Genomic DNA, 22,866 nt, shown 5'->3' with positions numbered 1-22,866 from the left:
TACAATTTCGCCCTTACTTAGTGAAAAATTCACAAATAGACATAGTCTAAATTGAGAATTATAATTGATTAATCAAAACCAATTATATGAGTCTTACAAGCAATATTATCTCAACTAGTGCGGGGACCATTGGTCTATATAACCGAGCTTCCAATAAGTAGATCAAGAATTTAGCACTAAAATTCACTAACTTATTAATTCTTCGTTGAATCCACGCATAGAACTTAGAATTGCACTCTCAGTATATAGAATGCTCTATATGTTCCACCACATAGACACATCATTAGTTATCCATTGTTATAATCCAATGTGTTGACGGCACAATAAACAGGATCAAGTATGTGAAAAGGGTTTCAGATGAATTTGTACATTATGTACATATAATCATGAAATAAATCATGTGAACCATGCAACATTAAATGTTATTTATGATCTATATTAATAAGTAAATCAGATTATATTGAAATGAGTTTTATTTAGGGCATAAAACCCAACAATAATTACTCTATTTTTTTTTTTATATGTTTTCCAGAATATTTTTATAGTTATTTATTTATTTAGGTTCTTTTCTTTTGATGAGGAGTTTTATAGTTATTTTGAATATACTGTATTAGAGCATCACCAACGAGGCTTTAAATTTGGTGATGCCGTGGAATCAGCCCTCCAACGTAGCTGCTAACATTACACTAAATTGCCGTGTGTGCTATAGTGCACGACATATATGCCGTGCACTGTTCACACGACATACTTTTTTTTTTTTTTATAACTAATTTTTGTATATGTCTATATTATTAATTGTATTTATTAAATTACAATGTGTCTTTTTAAAAGTGGTACACTGATGTACTTCTATTTGTTTCAAAATTTGAGACTTTTTTTCATAGTAGCGTATATTATACTTATTTAAGACATCCTGCAAAATTTTAAAAAAATTTAGATAAATTTAATACGCCGAAAATAAGGTTCAAACTGTCTATTACACGAGTAACTCTTTTTTTTTATATATATATAATATATTATATTTAATTAATATATATTTATATTATTAATTGAATTTATGAAATTATAATGTGTTTTTTTAAAAATAGTATATTGATGTACTTTTACTTGTTTTCGCATTTGAGAGAATTTTTTAGTTTATTTTTTTTATGGTTGTGTATATTATAATTACTTAAGATATTTTGTAAAATTTTAAAAAATTTTGAAAAATTTAACAAGCTGAAAATAAAGTTCAAACTATCTATTATACGTGTGACTATTTTATTTAAAATTGTGCATTTTAGTTTGTGGTGGTTTTAGTTAATTAATATAATATTATTTTTTTATTTTATTAAAAAATTAATATAATAATAAGAAATAATTTTTTAGTGTAATTTTTGTATTGTGGTTAGAGTGAAGATAGTTTTTAACATCAGTGTAACACCAAATTTGATGAGCTCCTTGGGGATACTGTTAGCCCTTTCAAAAATAAAAATACTGTATTAGTAAATTACACGCACGCAGACATAATTGAATAGCGATAACATAATGATATTGACAATCCCTTTATTTCTTTGTCTCGTTATATTCATTTTTCAGTCCCGAATAGAAGGCGGAAGAATTAGTAATTGGTTGTGGTAGTAAAGAAAGAAGAGATCATGCCGATAGTCCCATTTTTATGATCTAAGAAGAAGGGCTTCCTTCTTCCAATTTCGAGAAAAAGCCCCAAAAACTTTGAGAATTATATAAAGGCCAAGCGAAATCCAGCCATGGAGAATGGATATGATGGGAAACTGGCCGATAAATTCTCGGGTTTGAAGTTAGGGTTAGGGTTAGGGATGGGCTCTTCCATTGGAGATCCTTCGTCCGATGATAACATCAATAATCCCAACGATAGTAGCTTGTTTCAGGTCATGAAAGCCGTTGAAGCTGCCGAAGCCACCATCAAGCAACAGGTCGACGAGAATAGCCGATTAAGGGCGGAGCTCCAACATAAGAGTCTCCTCCTCCAGAAATATGTGAGTTTTCGGTTCAGGCAGGATTTAGCCCAAACTATCTTAAGCACTGTACGTGATTCATATAAATATATAGACATTTTATTGGGTAGCTACTGACTGAAAAGAACTGTGAGTAACTTTGCATGCATCGTCTTCCAAAATAGGCAAATTTTGAATTTAGGATGCTTCTTTCATTTCAAGTTCCATTGGTTTTGCTCGGCACAACTAATTTGCTTAACTATTAGTAAATTATTTATGCTACAACAGCTGAAAATAAAAATAAGAGAAAGATCATGTGGTCAGATAATGTAATTTTTGTTCTTTTAAGGGTTTGTGGTGGTATTCAGTAGGTATCTTCTATGTCATTTTCATGTGGTGACTCTACGGTTTTTGACAGAAACTAGATGACTCAGTGTCCCAAAGTTCTCATTCTGGTGCTGGGCATGGCCATGGATCTTATGAGTCTCCCCCATCAGTTCCCTTTGTTAAAAGTCAACAAGACAGGGATAAGAGCATGAACAACACTTCTGCTGTTAGCCTACCTGGCACATTGGTTGTTCATCATGATGTGAAGCCGAATAATGATGTTACTACACAAAGTAACACAGAAGCCCACTCTGATGCCAGCAAGATCAACGGGACAGTTAAATTACATCCTGGTGGTCACCCACCGGTGGATAATGCTGGACTCTCTGCTTCATCTACAACATCATTTTCTGCAGGAAGGTTATATGACTTCTTATGCAGATAATAGTATTTTTTTTACGTTGGAGTATAGAACACTTAAGAAAATGAGTCATCTATCTCAGGTTCCAAATGGAAGGAGATTATGATCCCCGTTTCAATTTGTCTGGACAAGTTTTGATGCCGATGGCTGAAGTAACTAATTCTACTAGTCTCTGGAAGCAGGTATTGTCATTTGGGTATAGAAATTGTTATTGTAGAAGATAATTTTTTATGGAGCAAACGCTTAATTCTTACAGGATCTTACTTCTAAGATTCGAGAGCATGAAGAAGAGATTATGCAATTACGGAAACACCTTGCTGATTATTCGATAAAGGTAAAGCATAACCATAGATATCTAAGTGGCTATTTATTTCTGTTCCTACTTTTTCCTGTCCTCTATTCTTTGTATTCTTATCTTTAATTTTGACTCATGACTTACTTTATGATAGGAGGCACAAATACGCAATGAAAAACATGTTTTGGAAAAGAGAATTGCTTATATGCGCCTGGTAGGGAGAACACAATTTTTTTTCACATTGGAATTCAATGCCTTATTCCTTTTGGTTCTCTCAGTCAATAGCCCCGTCCTTTATCCCCTGTACATTATATCTTTTAATCAATTTTATCACCCTTCTTTAGGCCTTTGATCAGCAGCAACAAGACCTTGTTGATGCTGCTTCTAAAGCTCTTTCATACAGACAGGATATTATTGAGGAAAACATACGTCTTACATATGCATTACAGGTATTATTTTTTATCCTGGTTTTCAATTTTCATTTGTTTTGTGTGCGCGCGACGATAAATGGTTCTTAGGGAAATGAGTTCTTATTGCTTTATTAATTTCAGAGCCTAGTTGTTTGATGACTATATTTCTTCCCTTTTGCCAGGATGCACAACAAGAAAGATCAACATTTGTTTCATCATTGTTGCCTCTTCTAGCGGAATATTCTCTGCAGCCACCTGTTCCTGATGCCCAATCAATTGTCAGCAATGTCAAGGTCAGCCTTAAATAGTTTATCAGAAGTTAAAATGGAAGTTTTTAGCATTATATTTTGGACTTAATCTTATCATTCTATGTGTATCGAGAAATCTTGTTATTGACAATCGTTGGAATCAACCATTTGCTCACTGATGACTTTTTTAATATGCTATGGTTTTTTGGGTGTAGAAGACCACGGTTGAATATGTTACTAGTAACAGTAATAGTTAAACATTAAGTTATACAAAATTCTTCACCTATCAAACTGTGTGCATTTTCTTTTTCTTCTTATTTTATCCACTTTTTTCATTGAGGTGCGAGCCACAGAAGGTTGTGGTAGCAATGTGGAAGGTACACTGACCTAGATTTGGAATTTTAAGCACGTGGAAGGCAAATTTATTATCTTTTTATTATTTAAAAGGGCATGGGCTCTTGTGAGAGTAGTTGTTTTCTTCTGTCTAAAGTTCAAAACTAGTTATGTTTATAGGTTTGCATTTTAATGGTATCATCTGCTTTTTGCAGGTTCTGTTTAAACATTTGCAGGAGAAGCTTTTCCTTACTGAGGTATGCATTGCAAGTACATTGTTCGATGGAATACTTGAATTTTTAAATTCTTGAGGTTAACTAGGATTTTTGGAGCATGTTTAATTAATTTCTAAATTAATTGTCATGGTTAACTCTTACATTGTTGTCAGTCAAAGCTAAAGGAATCTCAATATCAATTGACCCCTTGGCGGTCAGATGTCAATAACTCAAATATTGCCCCACCTTCGCCATCTCACTCCATCAGTGCAGTGTTGGCACCTTCAGTACGGTCTCATTTTATTTTATTTTTTCTTGTTAGCTTGTCGCTATGCTTTCTTGTAAATTGTTTATTTGTTCTTTGCCAGAACATGAGTGGGCTCGAATTAGTTCCTCAGCTGAATTACACCCATGGAACTGGAAAAGAACCTGTCTTTAATTCCGATGCTCAGACAACTACAGAATGGGATCTACTGGTTCGACGTCAAAGTGGCACTGTTGGTATTGCAGCAAATCATACGGAACCCGATGACTTGGGGAGGTATTCACCTCTTGCAAGCAGGTGAGCCTGGTCAAATGGAGACTGCTTCTGTGAACTGAATACAAATTACAACCATCTGCATTTGTTGGTGGGTTCTAATTTCATTTAACTTTTGTGTTGATGCCTTGATGGTCGTCTATGCATAAATAATTGTCCAAAATGTGTCTTCTTTATATGCCCAACTTGTATTATTGTTAGAGTGTGGAAGGAAGCAAAAGAAACGATCTGTGGAAAACGGAAAACCTAATGATCTGTGTGTCAAGTAACATTTGTGATTGGGAAAGCAAATAAAGGTTTTTGTGGCATAGTCTGCCAATAATTTTTTTTGGTTGCTGTTTATTTGTTCTGTTTATATCTTATGATTTGAGCAAGTATTGTTCTCTCTCTCTCCCTCTCTCTCTCAAATTGAGAGATGTCACGAATAATTTTTGTAGCTTGAAAGGTCCTACTAAAACTGTGGCAATGTTTGTATGGGAGAAAAGGAAAATGGTTAGAAAAGTTTGGAGAGAAAAATAAAAAATGTTTGCTTGGTTGAAGAGAAAAGGTGGTGGAAGAGAATAGGGGTGGAAAAAAAAAGGTTTTTGGTCCCATCAATATATAACCTTCCCAATTTGGAGAGAAAAGTTGAGTGGAAAATGTTTATTCTATACATCTAAATGAAAACTACCTATTTACCCTTGTTTTTAATCCAAAATAATCTTTTAAAGTTGTTAAATTGTAATTGTGATTTTACTTTTATTTTTTTATTTTTCTTCCTCCCAACAAAACAACATAAGAGACTATATTGTCTTTTCTATCTCTCATACTTATCTTTTCTCTTAACAAAACATAGAGTATGACTGTATGTCTAGTAGAGAGTGAAGAAAATAGGTGGGATGGAAAAAGTATAAGAGATGGAAAATATAGAGGATGGAAAGGATGATGTTTTTCTTTTATAGTTGGTTGGTAGATGACAAGTATAGGAAACTAGTTTATTTTGTAATTATATATTTTCACCTAAACTGTTACTGTAAAGTTTGGTGTGCAAGTAGTATGTAATTCTCAATTTTTTTACAATGTTTTCTCTTTATGTTCTTCACTCTGGTAGCAAATAACTATCGAGCTCTCTGTCCCATATTTTTTTTTCACTCAAGTTTCTTTTTCTTCTGTTTTCTCTCACATATGAAATGACCTATTTCAAGCATAACATCGACTAAGTGTTTGTCATGAGAGTGTTGCCTTTGCACTGAGAGACTATAAAAGGCTTTTTACCTGCACTTTTATCATTTGTTTTTTCCGTCCTCAACTGCCTTTTCTTTTTTCCCTTGTTGTATTTGAAAGGTCACTAGGGTTTGCAACCTATCAATCATTATTCACCTTGATTATCCGTATAAAAAAATCAACCTGAGGAGACGTACGTATTTAATTGTAGATGCCTAATATATTACTAACTCAGCAACTGCCTCATTCATGTTCATCTGTTACTGAAAAATTGTGTTTACATGTTAATAGCAATCATATGTGACAATTAAGTGAGGGAGAATTCAATGCTTTGTTTATATTGGAAGTGTTCCCCTTATTTGAATTGTTTGCATGCCTTTTATGGAAAAAAATGTAAAAAAGTGTAAATATTATTTCAAAATAGAAGTATGTCTTTTCAAAGGTGTGCCATTTTGGTATCTTTTGTGGGTTTCCATTTGAAAGAGATTTAAGAATGTTCCACATTGTTTGTGGAATTAGGCTGTAGTGTAGGTTTATACTTTGCTGTGGGTGTCTGTTATTGTGTATTAGTTAATACTTCAAGTTCTTGTTTCTTGTGGCCTGATTTTAAACATTTGCTGTCTGTATTATGTTAGGCCTTAGGATAAGTAAAAAGGGTATTTGGGTCATTGTAATAGGGGCTATTGGGAGAGTATATGTATGAGAACAACTAGAAGGGTTTGGGTAGAGAATGAATTAGTTAATGAGCAGTAGCTCTTGGGAGAGCACTGGGTCTCTCGAATACCCAGCAATCCATTGTTCCTTCATCTTCTAATATCAATATATCATTTACTATTTCCTTCATTCGTTACTGTTTGTACTAAAGTGCCAAGAAATTCCTAACATATTACTACAGCTAAATTAGCTCTGCCGTTGTTGACAGCACCTAAGTTTTATTTTTATAACAAATAGCTTAGTTTCCTCTGTGCTGAAATTTCTCTTTGTTGTTTTAGTGTCTTCCTTTTAATAATACTAATACAAATATATTATGGTATTTAGAGATTTTTGGTGGTTGTAAGTAATTACTTGCGATGTGTATAAATTTCTTTTATCATGTAAATCTGGGTATCTTGATATGTGTTTTCTATATTTTGTAGGACTTCTGTAGCTCAAGATATACCAACACAAATACCATTAAGTCATGGTGATGCATATGTTCCTCAGTATACTGAAGAATCCACCAATAAACAGGTCACATTTCGTGACCCTGTGAGCCACAGTGAGATGGATGAGCAAGGTGCTGAAGGAAGCCAGAATGAGAGAGAAACATCGGCTAATTGGACTTCAGGAAACTCTCCTTACACGACTACACTTGAGGACCCCAGCTCCTCTTATCCTTATCTGCCACCAGTTTTAGAAGAACCTTCTTCCTCATTTTCAGAGGGTAATTATTGCTAGGATTTATGTGATCTGATCTTGTTGTTGTTATTGGCTACAGAAGAAGCATGTGTGACTAGCCTACTCCATATTAAGTAGATCATACCATGTTTGGCTACTTTTTAATTAGTGTCTTATAACATACAGCTGCAGATGATGACCCCTTACCGGCAATAGATGGCCTCCAGATTTCAGGTGAGGCTTATCCAGGACACGAGCTTCAAGCATGTGGCTATTCAATCAATGGAACAACCAGTTGCAATTTTGAGGTGAAGTTTTTTTCACTGCAATTAAAGAAATAACTCTTGTTCTCTCTCTGGATTTACAATAAATAATTTTCTTTTGAAAGTTTTTGATTTAGATACTAGTATATAAACTCACAATGTTTTACTTTTTTGCACTTAGTGGGTACGTCATTTGGAAGATGGATCTGTTAATTACATTGAAGGTACTTCTCGTTTTCCTTATATTATTCCCCCTAATTCTTCTTGTGTATGAATTGTGGTTCATTTTTCTGGCAGGAGCAAAGCAACCCAATTATCTTGTCACTGCGGATGATGTTGATACATACCTTGCTATTGAAGTCCAACCTCTTGATAACAGGAAGCGCAAGGTACATGCTCTTTTATGGGATTTTGTATTTTTTAGAAGTTTCTTCAAAAATTGCCAGCAACAGTTTTCTATTAGTATTAGCTGAGGATTTTTTTTTATGTGGATATATATATATATATATATATATATATATATGAGAAGAATATGGCATGGTCAATAATATCTAGTCCAACCTTGTATCAACTATTTGATATAATAACAATGTTGTGTAATTAACAAGAGCATCTTATCCTTGGCCTATATATGTATAGGCTGAGGGTTTTTTTTGGTACAATAACTATACTACAGTGTAGTTGATTACAACTTATCCTTTTGTATTTTTTAAGAAGTTTCTCCAAATTTTGCCAGCAGAACTTTTCTATTAGTTCAAGTTAAAAGTTTTTTTTTAACATATATGTATGTGTCTATATGACAAGGATATTGTGTAGTTAACTGTATGGTATGATCAATAATCTCAATTCACAACCTTTGAAATAAAATCCAAGGGATGACATTGAATGAACAATATTTTTTTGAATAAGTAGGATTTTTTCTCCCGAACTATGACTATATAAGAGTTTTGCTCCTTGATTTTTTTTTTTGAAAAAAATATTCCTGAACTATACAAATCATTGCAAATGTCCCTTTATATTTCGTTCATTTTTCAAGCAATTTGCTGATGTGGCCCATTGCCACAAGTTTAGTTGCAGTACGTCTATTTACCTTGTTTAAGTTGGCCAAAATCCAGTTGATTGACGCGCTAAACATACAAACATCAGCTCTAAGAATGAAGACAATTTTTTATTAGATCGTTATTTATGCATTATATTTTGCCTGATATCTTCTACTGTGCTAGATTAGGATCACATTAGTGCTACTTTAGCAATCTTTTTCAAAATGAATACAATGCAACTGAAGGGGCAAATTTGCAATAGTTTTGAATCAATTTGCTCAATAACTATGCTGTGTAGTTTAGCTATAACTCATCCTTGGCCTATATATGTATTTAAATAGCTAAGATCCTGACAAAAAAAAAAAAGATAAAGAAGAGATAGTTGGAAACATTTTTCTAGTTCATTTTGTCCAATTTTTTTTAGGTTCATGTTTTCAACTCTGAGTTAACCACGCTCCAATTACTTGGTATCTTTTTCCATTGATTAATACAGAGTTCTGTTTCTACTGTTTTTTAATTTCGTGTCCATTTTTTTTCTTATTTTTTTTAAATAAAAAAGATCAGCCATTAGGGTTGGAAACACTGAAACTAGATACATTCATATGAAAAAAACTTTACATTTATTTTGTAAGGTTCACATACCATACGCTCCAATTACTTTGTATTTTTTCCTATCGAATAAAACAGAGTTCCGTTTCTACTGTTTTTTAATTTTGTATCCATTTTTTTAAATTTTTTTTTAAATAAAAAAGATCAGCCATTAGGGTTGCAAACACTGAAACTAGATACGTTCGTATGAAAGAAACTTTACATTTATTTTGTAAGGTTCACATACCATATATTTGGCCAGTGTGAGGGTATAAAGTGTCTAGGTCTGGTTGCTGCTTTGGTTTAGTACCAGTTTGCTAATCTCTTTAGTAAGTAGAGTTTTTGGAAAGGATTTTTATCTTGTCTGAATTTCTTATTTGATTTTATTTTGAGCAGGGTGAGCTTGTAAAGGTTTTTGCCAATGGGAAGGAAAAAATCACTTGTGGTGAGTAATTTTCTGCTTTGCTTTTCGATCAATTAGTCTCGTGGTAAGTAAATTGATATATATTATGATATGCAAACATTATAAACGTCCCCAGTTTCCGAATTACTGTGAATGGATTCCCTCTTTTCTCCAAGTATATTTGGACTGAGTAAACAAGAATAATATATATTTTTTTTATTTGCATGTTATTATTTGTTCTCAGTTTACTACCCCTTTGATATAGATCCTGATATGCAAAACCATATAGAGAAGATCCTTCATAATGGCCATGCTTCTTACAAAGTCCTGTATTCGGTATGGCTTCAATGAGAATACCTACAAAGATATTCTATTTTACTTCTCTTTAGCTGCTATATCCTCTCTTTAAACCACTGCACTAATTGTTTTCTTACATTTTTTTTTTCTAGAGTGGGTATCTTGATATATGGGAACCAGCTACATTGGCAATCAAGAGGGATGCCTACAGTATTAAGTCCAGTAGCGCCAATGGTGTTGTACTTACAGAAAAGTTTTCGCCGTCCACAATTGTATTATTCTCACTTTGGCTTATACTACCTAGTACTTACAAATATTATAAAGTATGCCAAACAGTCATCATAAAACTACAGTCACCAAATTAGAAAACAATTTCTTTTGAAATGTTTACTGTCAAATATACAGTAAACAACATAAAATTTGACCATCCTTGGATTTTCTTCTGATTTTAATCTTTATTCTAACAAACCAGCAAATGGCCATAACAACAACATGCTGTACCTTTTTGCTTGATCACCCTGTACCAACCTTCTATTGAACCAGTAACCTGTGTTTGCAATGTTGAGGCCAAGCTCATAAAGCTTCAACTTTTTTAAGTTGGAGAGGGTGCTAGATTTATATATTATTTGATTCTTTTTATTTTGTTCATTTTTTTTTTAGTATTGGATGGAAATCATGGAACTTTTTTTATATAAATTACTTGTGATACTTTCCTGGTCCGGGTGAGCTGTGTCCAATTTATTTCTGACATATAAGTATTATATGCACTGATAATGAGCATCATCAGATTATATATTTGCACATCGTAAGGCATGTGTGGGTCCATAGGTCCCCACATTCTAATCCCAAACTCTGTTTGAGCTTGAGCTTCTATTGCTGACATAAAAACATTTCTTTTCAAAACTTCGGAAACAACCCATAAAGTCAAAATTTCATAATATAAAAGTATATTAACATATAGTAATGCAATATTCAAATTGTATATCAGGTCAAGCCCACGGTAGGACATGTGCTCATCCTGGACTTGTCTACGAATTTTAACTAACATATGAAACAATGTATTATTATTTTGACAAGCTAAGTCAGTTATTCTCTTGGAATTATTGAACTACGTGATGTTCTTATAGGTTGCCTTATTTCTTTTTATTTTTCTCTTTTAAGGTTGCAATTCCTTATGGAAGCCTGGCAGAATTCAATATAACTGGCCTTGGTGGTGTTGAGCATCTATTGAAAATAGATAACAATGCAGACATTATTAGGTAAGCAATTGATGCTATTATAAGCTTCCAAATCAACTACAAAAATCATCTCACATGGAGTTTATTATGTTTTGTTTGGAGTGAGGGGTTCAAATTATTTAGTTATTGAGAATGTTAAGGATGAGAATATACTTGTGTTTGGTTGTGGCATATGAATCTCGTGTGTGATTTTTGGAATTATAGAAGTGTTTTACATAATGCTATATAGGTCTTATTAATTATGTCTTAACATTTTTTCTAATAACAAAGTAAAGATGGGTTAATTGTAGATGATAGGAAGTAATCTAGATTACATGCTAGGATGTGACTATATAAAGTATACTAAAGCAACATGTAATACAAGGCTGTTTTGAAGCCTATTATATCACCAATCTGCCTATCGATCGACAAGGACAACCACATTTCAAAGTGTCTTCCTTTGTCTTCCCATTGCAATCCACGACCCCTTATGCCTCCACGTTACAAATAATATGTCATGACTAGAATTAGGTCACACACCATTAATCCTCATTTATTATAGTAACTTTCGAGATAGCCCTAGAAAAGTAACTATGTAGGCATAGATGATCACTAGTAAGAAATCTTTCGGCACATCACACACAAGTTCAGAGAAACATTGTAAGCTCTCATATGTATAAGCTTAATAGAGCTGCCAACCACCTAAATATTTGTCTTTGTTGGAGCAAAGATTTTCCAAATGAATTGATTTGGCCCTCACCAATTTTTTTTACTCAAAAGTAGATTTCAACAAAAAGTCTCATAATTGTCAGGCTTCTTTATCCTTCTTTCTATCAGCCATTGACACTATCTGTGAAAGTAGCATCAATAACAATTCTAGAGCATGTATCATCTCGAATTCCTCTAACAAATTAATTCATATTGCTCCACCACAAAATCACAACAAAATCTTCCTAATGCTCCACCCTTCCAGTTCCCCTTGCATATGCCAAAATAGTCTTGAGAGCTAGCAATACGATAAAGTAATGGGAGCCTACTAGCCATAGTGGTTGCTCCCAACCAAACCTTCGAAAATTTGAGTCTCATGCGCAGTTCAAAAGTGAAGTGTTTTTAGGTCTCAGTGAATCATGAAAAAATATAATTCCAAAGGTTTTCTTTCAAAAAATAAAAAAAATAAATAGAAAACAATTCCAAGGGCTTTTGAATGTGAGGTTATCATCGAGACATTTACATTTGACACCATGTCATATTTAATCATCATGTCACAATGTCCTTTTTCTTTTGGGAATCTCCAGAACAATTTCATAAATAAGCTAATACGCTTTACAATATTTATCATTTCCTAACACCAAACTCATTAGGTCTGAAACCTTCTCCTATGCTACCAAATGATCACCTCCATCCCCATTGACCCTCTCCCACGAGAAGATTCTCTTTTTTGCTTCATTTTGCTCTATAAACCATCTTATTTACTTGGAAAAGAAAAGGAAACTAGGTATGTTCAATTAGGGGTGATGGAATAGAATGGAGTGGAAAATAATTTATTTTCTTTCATTTCTTTATTTGGTTTCAATGTAATGCAATGGAATACTATTTCAATTTAATGGTTTTTCCACTATTTTGGCGGAATATCTATTCATTCCAAAAGTGGGATGCAAAACCATTCCAAAGAATAATAAAAACAATTTTTTTTTTGTTTTGTTTTTGTTTTTTTTTTAATAATTATATATATTTTCATCTTCATTTGAATTTTTATTTCATTTCATTCATATTCCTATTTTAGGAATATTTTATTTAGCACGAGGCTTCAGAGCTTACAAAAAAAAAGTACATTTTGTTTGGTTCAAAAACCCAAGGTAAGATGGGCACATTGATCTAGTCAAGAACAACAATATGGTGAAATTATACTAAAATATTACAATAAACACTCGGTCCGAGGAAGTAATATGTACAAAATACTTGTTTGCATGCAACCATAGTTATTGTTTGCTTACCTCCATACCTCTCCTTCCCTCCTAAATTCCCTTCTGCCAAACATAACGTAAGTATAACCCTTTGTAATTAGTATAGCCTTGAACATATCTACCGAATAGTCTGCTTTATGCTTGACTTAAAGCACCCATCTCTAGCCCATTGGTGGTACTCTTTTTGGTGGCTACAGCGTTTTTTCAAAGAAGTAGTCACTTCAACATGTTTTTGCAATATTTGATCGGCTATTGTGGCTCAAAAATTTCAAGTGTCTGCATGGGTAAGCATTTCAACAATTTTGACTTCCCCAAATTTGATGGCATTGATGTCCACACATGTTGAAAAATGTTTTTCTACACAACATATGGCAGATCACATGAAAGTTTTGTAGCCATTGGATCTATGATTGACGGTACACTCACTTGGTACATAGGAATAGATCTCGTTAGGCTTGTTTGTACTTTGCAAAAGAATATTCAAGGTGACATTCATTCACAATAACTAATGCGTACATGATGGGAGGATTGTCAAACAAACTTTGCTAATGCGTACATGGGGAGGATTGTCAGACAAACTTTGGAGTTACTAAACTAGAGCTACCAAAGCAAGATTATATTTTGGTTAAAGAAGATATTAACCCGATGATGAAAATGACTAACATTGAGTCAAAATTGGTCTAAGATTGAATCCAAAGTACTTAAAATTTGGTTGTGTATTGGTAGAAAAGTCACCACAACAAGAGTTCTTTTTTAGTCGGGGTTGGTTTGGCCTTTGTAGGATCGTAACCATGTTTGCATTATAATAATCAATCTAGTGATTGACAATCTCTTTAATGACTATGGAAGATGTTTGCTGTGTGACTGGTCTTGGCACACCCATTTCTCTGAAGTGATCACCTTAGGATTCAGGGTTTACGCCGTAATGGTAATGTATATAGACTGGCACCGCTTGCACGGTCATAGGAAATGGTTTCTTGTCAATTAACATCTATTTTCCCTTCTTGGGAAACTTTGGCTAGCCTCCTCTTATCTTGTATTGTGTGGCAGAAGGCTACGCAGTCAACTGTGGCATGACTTTACAGGTGTGAAACTTGCATACGGGGTCCAATCCCTTTAGTGTGTCTAAGTGGACTTGATGCTTTGGGGACCCTACTTTTTCCAAGCAATCATACATCTCAAACGTTGAGAGTTGCAATTGACAACTCTCAATTGAGTATTCTCCTTGAACACGAGAGAATGTGAACAGTTATATATCTTTGCTGATGTCAATTTACACATCAAATGTTCCAATAAAGACCTATCACGTAAGACCCAATCAATTAAACCTTGTTCAAGGTGCAACCCAAATAAAAAAAAGATATTGCCCAATTAATCAAGATCATGCCTTGACCATATGGGATTTGGGTAAGATCCAATTACACATTTCTTTTGCTCATAGTTTGCTTCCTTTGTCTTGCCAGTCTTCTTGATTCATCACCCCTCCTATAACCCATAAGGAAATTCAACTAATTCTCCTTCCCTCCACCATAAAGCAAGCACGAAAAATATCTCCTAAGTCATACTTCGCCTAACAAAATTGACTCCATTGGTATTGTCGACATCGTGAAGGGAAGTCATCATGGGTTGTTGATATACTCATGAGTTGCTAAATTTCAAAAACTAAAAGGGTTGAAGATTGTAGAAGGTGAGAATAGGTTTCTTGATCGAGGACGATAACATAAACATCTAATGGTGGTGACGAGCAAGCCATTCGATCGGTGAAAAAGGTCATCCATTATGTGAAGAACTCTTTTTGAATATAACCAATCACGAATGGCCTATTCAACCTTAGAATATGTTGTTCATTGGTGAACTTCCATGGGACGTTGACAACGTGGATTGTCTGTGTGTTTATTGGGTTGCCGTAGGAGTATTTTTGCTTTAATGACTGAAAACTCAGATGTGATTTTTCAATATAAAATGAAAAGAAAGTTTTTAGATATTTAGATTCGTTATTTTAAGATGTAATCAATCGAAGGGGTTGATCCAATCCAAACAAAAAAGCAAAGGAATGATTTCTTTTAGGAAAGGGATTAAAGAAACGAGATTCAAAATACAAGTACAAAAAAAAAAAAAGAAATTTTGTCATCTATTTTGTAGCATTTTGGCGTCATGGCCGAGTGGTAAGGCGGGGGACTTCAAATCCTTTTCCCCAGACATTACCCAGGTTGACCAACAAAGTCAAAATGCCAAATATTTGTTAACCCCAAGGTCCATCAAAATGGGCTTGGAAGAGAGTAAAGCCCAAAACAACTCTTTTTGTCTTTTACGAAACCTTACGGTTCCCTCGTTTCGATCACACCAAATAGGGAGATGATGCTACTGCAGAGCAGTTCCCTTGTGCTTCAACTCCAAACATAGTAGGAGAAAGTTGATGTAGAGGGAACAAGGGTCTTTCCTGATGTTGCGATTGTTACGAAGGAGGGGTCTTCATTGGCAGTGTATGGATACAATGTGCTTGCTATGTGCGGTAGAAAACTCTATAACTTTGTGAAATGGGACCTGTAGAAAGAGAGGGAAACTACATGGAATATGCTTTGGGTGCAACTTGGAAGGGTCCAATGCTTAAAATGTTTCAAGTGCACTGGCTCATTAATGGCCTCTCCTCTTTTCAGGAAATGAAATTTTGACGGAGGACGAACGGAGTTTTTCAGGATTTTTCTCAGTGGCGAAGCATCGAAATAGGAATGGGAAGTTTAGGTTTTCATTCCTTAGGTACATTTTTGAAACCCAGATGCAGTTGCCACATGAATTTTCTATGTTCCTCTTGGTTCTAGACTGGTTGGATTCATGGGAAAGGGCAACTTGCTGTGGGTCAAGCTAGAATTCCCTTTCATGGGTGTGTTAATGAACTATTAGTAAAGATTTCAGCAGTGTGGTGAGGAACATGACCAGGTTTATCAAATTGCTTTTTGATGCAGGACTACTACTGAAGCCATCTGTTACCATTTAAAATTTCAAAGGGACTCAACTTGCTGGGTTCCAGAGTTCATAAACAAATTTATGGTTTACCTAACCAACAACTTGCTGACTTTGCCTAACATTGCGGTTCCTTTCACTTTTTATTATTGTTAATGTCATATTTCTCTCTTTATTAGAAGCTTGTTATCGGACTATCTATTGTGATTTTTGGTGTCAAGAGGGCCAGTTCTTAATAAGGAAGTGAGGATGTGGATTGATGTTGGAGGTGTTACCTGGTGATTTACACTTCACAGATGGTTCTCCAGTCTTCATTCAGCCAAGAACGATGCTTGGAAGCTCCTACATAATGGTAGTAATGTGCTTGTTCAAAAACAAGATATGTCATGCCATACACTTAAGAAGCTAGTCGTTCTAGTTGTTGGAATTGGATTTACAACGTTACTGGATTTGTTCCTAAGTTTCATCTCGAGGACAAGGTGTTTGGGCCTGGTGTAGTAGTATTTAGTCCACAAGTTAAGACTTATTCTAGGCATAATTGACAGCGGAAGTACTCTTTTTACTTTTGTTAGTTGCAGTGCAATTTGTTCATGATCATGGTTGGAATAGAAAAAAAATCAAATTTGTTGGAAAATGTAAGTTATGATAATAAATGTAATTTACTAACTGTAAAACGTTTAAATTTCTCGAGTATATCAACAAAATCATTTGATTATTTTCGTTGATAGTTCTAACCATAACTCAGTTTTCAGTACAACAAAAATTTTATTGTCACATGATGTCCAAGTGGGATTTGCAGTCGTTGGGGAAGTTCCATTTGCAATTAGTATCATTTTTAAAAGGGTTAGAAATAGTAAAATATTAATTTTATATCAGATTTAAAGAAAGTTTCCTTTCTTAATGAAGTTCTAAAACATAATCCAATCAAGAGAACTTGAAAGTTTTCTCTCTCCTAATTATGCTCTCTTCTCTCTCCTCTTTCTGAGAGACGTGCCCATGCATACGAGGGGGTTCCATGGCCTTCTGGTCATGGAATACACTGAAACCCCACTGGTTTCGGGAGGAAATGAGGTCATTACCCCACTGGTTTTGGCTGGAAAAATCTTTCTGGTCCCTCTGTTGATAAGGAACTCCATAGATATTGGAGCTTCCGCACCAAACACAAAGTTTTATGGTCACCTTGTCTAACTATGGAGGTGCAGTTGTGAAAGGACAAGGCTTTTCTGGTATGAAGTTGCTGTAACCATTGATGCAGTGGATTGGATTATTGACACATTGGAGGAGCTTCAGCAGAATTCTGGGACGCAAATAGTCAGCTTTAAAAGATATTTTAGGAACAACATTGCTAGTTGTTTTTGGAATGTTTTTTAAATGCTAAAGGAACCTTTCTAAAACTTTGCCTTGAGAAACAAGGTGAATATGATTATTGTACCAAAAGAAGACAGCGAAGGGGTGGTCAGAGTTAAGAAAATGTCTCAACTGAGAGGATGCAAAAGAGATGCCCCTTTTTATCTTTATCCCCTGGCTGTGTGTTTGCTGTAAAAGAAGTGAAGAAGATGTGGATCACTTGTTTTTGGATTGTTGTTTCATTTGTATATTATGGTTTAAATTGTTGGAGGAATTTGAGTTGTGTTGGGTGTTCCCGGGCTCTATTAAACAAATGATATTGAGTAAGGTGGTTGGGTGCAGATGCAAGACAAAGCTTTGGAGGACTGCGATCCTGGCAACATTTTAGGCTGTTTGGATAGAAAGAAACATGAGAATATTTGAAGGATCTGAAAGTTCAGAAACGGATATCTAGGATAAAATCAAATTCTAGACAGCTATTTGGGTTTTCAAAACCAAACATTTTGAGGACTTATCATTTTTAGATTTTAGGGATTGGAAATCACTGATGTAGAGATTGGAACTTTTGTTTTTGTCTTATCTCCTTTTCTATGAGATTTTTGTTGATTATTTTGCGCTTTTGAGTAATTTTTCGCTTAAAGTTTGTGACCACGATTTTCCTCTACCACAAGTGAGGGCTCTCAATACATAACAGGGGTGGCCAGACAATGGCTGCTTTCTCTTTTTCAAAAAAAAAAAAAAAATGAAGTTCTAAAACAACTTATTTTCTTACTATACTATTGTAAGTAGAATTCTGTTGGTAGTAGTTGTGGGAGGGTATATAAATAGCACCCTAGTCTATAGTTGGGAGGGTAAATGTAATTGTTCTGTTAAAGAAAGTAAATAGTACTATTGGGAGACACCAAACTCAGATTTTCGAAACCATTGTGCGACATTTCTTGGATATCAACAAAGATTGGACTTTTGATTCAGTATTCTTATAATGATTTTAAGAGTTGCCTTTATTGTCTTTGTTGCAGCTCTAGAGATACAATTGTGCTTGCCTTGAGATTTTTCGTTCGTAGGGTAAGTGTTACTGTCTTTAAGTCTTGTAGTTTCTGCTTATATTTTATCATTGGACATGAAATCATGTCAACCCTGCGCTTGTGCTTATTGATATTATTGTTTAATCAAATTTTAATTGATAATGGTACTAACTAGCAGGCTAGTGAAAGAAGAAAAGGAAAAGGAAAGAAAAGGGGTCTATTCTTTTAGCAGAGCAATTATTTCTTCCATCAAGATGGTTCATGTTGAGGGTCCACGCTCCCATCGAGCATTCATTCATGTGTGCTGTTTTGAGATTTCCGCATTATTATCATAAGCAAGAAGGATTTTGTGCTGCAATTGTAATCTTTTGCGACTATTAGTTTTCTATTTTAGGTACATTCCCATTCCCCTTCCCCTTCCCTTCTCTCCTTGAACTAACCTAGTATCCAGCGGTCTTAACTGGTACGACTACAGCTACATTAAGCTTGGAGAAATGTTATGACCGTCGTTAAAAAAAAATATATTAAAAAAGATGTATAATTTTTTTTTTCTTAAATGTCTTCAGCAATAAAAATATGATTTCTAAAGATAATAATATAGAATAAGGGTGTAGGTATTTGGGGAATAGGTCCTTTGGCGCAACGTGGATAATTTTATTTGTCATTAATATAATTTATGTATCGATTATGAATGTGCATTATTGCCCATGTAATGTAAAATAGACGTATAGTTTCAAAATACAGAAATGCATTCCAATGGTTTCTCTACTCTATATTGATTTTCCTAATCTCTATTATCTTATCTACATATTTTATTGAGAAATTAAAATTGGTTCACTAATTCAAAACTATTTAAAATTTGTAAAATAGGTTAACTTTTACTAAAATTCTATTTTACTGAAATTAAAATTGGTTCACTAATTCAAAACTATTTAAAATTTGTAAAATAGGTTAACTTTTACTAAAATTCTATTTTACTCATCTCATTCTAAAAATTGACTCTCTCTTACTCCCTTTTCTCTTTCTCTTGATCTCTGTTAAACCCACCAAGACCAAGGAAAAGAGCAATTGAACCCACCATCTGAGCACCACTCGACCCACTTCACTCACCACCCAGTTGACCCACCACGAAGACAAACAACCACTAATGACGGTTTCCTCCTATTGTATTTTTGAATATTTTTCTTATTGATTTAGGGTTAAAATATTGTTTATTGATAAAAAATTAGAGTCTGATATGTGCGTTTTGATTAGGTTTAGATTTGAATCTGTGATTTTTGGGTTAGAAAATGTATTTTCTAGGCAGGTTCAATGTAGGTCTGATGCATCCCCGATGTAGGCCCAATGCATAGTGATGAAAAATTTGATCTGGGTTGAAGACAGGCTCGGTATAGGGCCCGATGACTAGTTTGATTGCAGTCAATTTTTCCAAAAAAGCTGACAGACTTGTTCCGATAGGTCCAAGATCAACAAGACAATATCGGACCTACTGGGCCCTATATCGCGCCCATCGGACTATCGGGCTATCTTCTTCAACCTTCAATCCCTTCAACATTTACCATCAGGCCCTATATCGGGCCTACATCGGACCTGCGTCGGACGAGGGGAAAATCGCAGATTCCCCCCCAAAACACAGATCTGAGCCTAAAAACCTCAAAAATCACATATTCTCCACTAAAAACACAGACCTAACCCTAAATCTAAATGCTTTAACCCTAAATCATGAAAAAATTAAGGATTACCTTTGACGAAGACATTGTCGGTGTTAGGTGGTGGTTGTCATGGTCCGGTCGCGGTAGTTCGTGGGTCGTGTGGGTGGCGTGGTCTTAAAGTCGAGGGGGTTCGTGAGTTGTGGGTCGTGTGGTGGTCCGATTGTGTGCTCCTTTGTGGGTGTGTTTACAGAGAGCGAGAGAGAAGGGAAAAAAAAGAGAGGGGGGCTGTTCAAATGGGAGGGTAGAATGGGGTTTTAGGAAAAAAAATAACCTATTCTACCAATATTGAATAGTTTAAGTTTAGAAAAATAATTTTGACTGAATAAATGCATAATTAGTTAATTTTTTTTTTATCTTCATTATTTAAACTATAATGAACTTTCTTGTATGGTGTATTGTAAAAGGTCGCATAGAAAAATGATTAAAAGAGATTTTGAGGTTGTATTTTGAAAGGTACAACAGAGAAACTAATTTAGAGTATCTATTTCAAAAAAAAAAAAGATAAATATAAGAGTTATTTGTGGCGATAATAATTAAATCTATTTAATTATTGTATTTTATTATTTAAAATATATTTTTTACAGTAATAACAATTATGTTAATATTTTGTTGCAATTAGATACTAATGTTTAAACATAAGTTAAACAAAGAGTATTAAATAAATACTACCACATCATCATTTTCAATAAAAAAAATAATAGTTTGTACTAAATTGTAATAAAATATTAACATAACGTATTATGAACAAAAAAAAAAAAAAGATTTTGTTGTTAAAATGCGCAAATATCTTAAAAATATATATTTTTTTTGACGTGGTGAAGAGAGTCACACATGATTAACAAAGCAGCAAACCACAATCAGCCTCCTCGAACCAGGATAGCTCATCGTCTAACCGAAGGGCATGTTTTGCCGACCATGAGCTGTAGAAATCAAATCGCGAGCCACATGGGACAAAACTGCCCCCGGAAATATAGACAACAAAGCTATAACGTCTTCAAACAGCAAACACCTTCTCATAATTAAAAGTTGTCGCCAGAGCTAGCAAATATGAAAAACATCGCAACACTAAACCAAAAAATACAGTTATATTAGAATAACAATCTTCAAAATAAAAATTAAAATACAATAATAAAATTAACACACAACCCATGTCACTAGTTCAACATTACAAAAAACTAAAACACCAACAAAATTTCTAAGTAAAACTAGCCAAAGGTATTACCCTTTGGCTTATAACAACATACGAACATCCTAATTAAAAACTGCTGAAAATCAATGTCAAACAGATTATATTTAAAAATAAATTTATCGGTAAATGCTCTTGAAGTGTAGGCCCTTCACAAAATAACCTATAAAATAAGAAAAATAAACTCTATTACCACACAATATAAAGAAAAAAAAAAAGGTAATGTGAAAGAACGATGGTAAATAAATCCCTCTTAAATATAAGGAGTTAAAAAGATTTGAAATACTTATCGGTTATAAGTGAAAGGTCGTTGAAGTAGAAATTATGAGAACAAAATGTATCACTTCTCTTGCCCATTAACCATAACACAAAACTACCCTAAACAAATAGGGACAAGCCATAATAAATGGCACAAAACGTCATAAAAGGCACATAAACTGTAAAAGGCATCAAAACTATTAAAAAATAGTGCAAAAACCTGTGTGATCTCACAAATACTTTAAACATATAATAAAAAAAATACTATCATAAATACTTAAAAAACAATCATTATTACATATGAGGGAAACAAATTAAATGTACTTTGTGAAATTCAAAATTGATGCTATCAGCGAAACAAAATATAAGAAAAGATTTGACAGTAAGACTAAATAAAATATAAAAAATGTCTTTAATAATATATAATAAAATAGAAGTTATAAAATTTAATATAAGACATAAAAATTAAACAAAATTGGTATAAAATAAGTAGAAAAAAAAATTAAGGCTACTTAATTCTTAAAAGAAAATAAATGCTAATAAAGAAATTATGAAATAAATTTACATTAATACCTAAATATAATTAAAATAAAGGCTGTAATAAATTAATATATAACTAAAAAGGAAAAACCATAAATAAAACATTTAAATCATAAGGAATAAAAATTACAATACAGACACCAAAAAATGAGCTGGCAAAATTAAATAAGGCCTAAAAAATTGCATAACAAAATATTATTCTTTCAAATAAAATAATAATCCTAAATAAGTATGCCTAATAATAATAATAAATTATAAGAAATAGATTAAAACATTTCAAAAAAATTAATACTAAATGAATGTACAAAAATAATAGGACCAATGTCTTTAAATGTAAATTTAGTTACACTGATTTTTATATATTTTTGTTTGTAGAAGGTCTCAAAAGAGGACAGCAAAACAAACCATTAAAAATATGACAAAACTTATGAAACTTATTTGCGTTTACATGGTTTAGGTGAGGTTATCTTTTTTTTTTGTTGGTATTTATAGAAATTATAACTCAATACTTATTATATGAAAATGTGTAGTTGTAGACATTCATTTTACTAGTTTTTGTAAATTTAAAATAATCAATATATATAGGATTTTTTTAGAGAAAATTACGCTGTGAGACCTTTTTTGTTTTTTATTACTGTATATACCGAATATATTTTTATTTGGTAAAAGTAACCACTTTTTTTTGAATTAGTTTTGACACGTGTACACGGTTACTGTTTGAGAGTGGTTTGAGTGTTAAACAC

General features: G+C 33.5%; 1 protein-coding gene across 7 annotated transcripts; it reads left to right on the top strand.

Annotated features, from left to right (window-relative positions):
• The first annotated feature begins 1,488 nt into the window (after positions 1 to 1,488).
• On the top strand, positions 1,489 to 19,195 carry LOC115715045 (uncharacterized). Of its 7 annotated transcripts, none has more exons than XM_030643839.2 (20): positions 1,489 to 1,997; positions 2,374 to 2,702; positions 2,786 to 2,885; positions 2,960 to 3,037; positions 3,153 to 3,212; positions 3,343 to 3,447; positions 3,591 to 3,701; positions 4,205 to 4,246; positions 4,378 to 4,491; positions 4,573 to 4,766; positions 7,082 to 7,368; positions 7,509 to 7,630; positions 7,767 to 7,809; positions 7,883 to 7,974; positions 9,610 to 9,658; positions 9,882 to 9,952; positions 10,066 to 10,185; positions 11,075 to 11,172; positions 18,422 to 18,467; positions 18,606 to 19,195. In XM_030643839.2, the coding sequence occupies exons 1-20, from the start codon at positions 1,749 to 1,751 to the stop codon at positions 18,654 to 18,656; spliced, it is 2,361 nt and encodes a 786-aa protein (XP_030499699.2). In that variant the 5' UTR covers positions 1,489 to 1,748; the 3' UTR covers positions 18,657 to 19,195. The 7 variants fall into 7 exon arrangements, 6 of the variants coding, with proteins under 6 accessions (XP_030499699.2, XP_030499697.2, XP_030499698.2 ...); XR_009687302.1 differs by lacking the exon at positions 18,606 to 19,195 and adding an exon at positions 10,902 to 10,971 and having other exon boundaries at positions 1,530 to 1,997; positions 9,861 to 9,952; positions 18,422 to 18,468; XM_030643837.2 differs by having other exon boundaries at positions 1,532 to 1,997; positions 7,515 to 7,630; positions 9,861 to 9,952.
• Positions 19,196 to 22,866: the final 3,671 nt, after the last annotated feature.

The sequence above is a fragment of the Cannabis sativa genome, chromosome 4 (assembly GCF_029168945.1).
Source record: "Cannabis sativa cultivar Pink pepper isolate KNU-18-1 chromosome 4, ASM2916894v1, whole genome shotgun sequence".
In the NCBI taxonomy this organism is placed as follows: domain Eukaryota; kingdom Viridiplantae; phylum Streptophyta; class Magnoliopsida; order Rosales; family Cannabaceae; genus Cannabis; species Cannabis sativa.
Note: the sequence above shows the minus strand (reverse complement) of the source record. Positions and strands in the feature narration are given on the sequence as shown.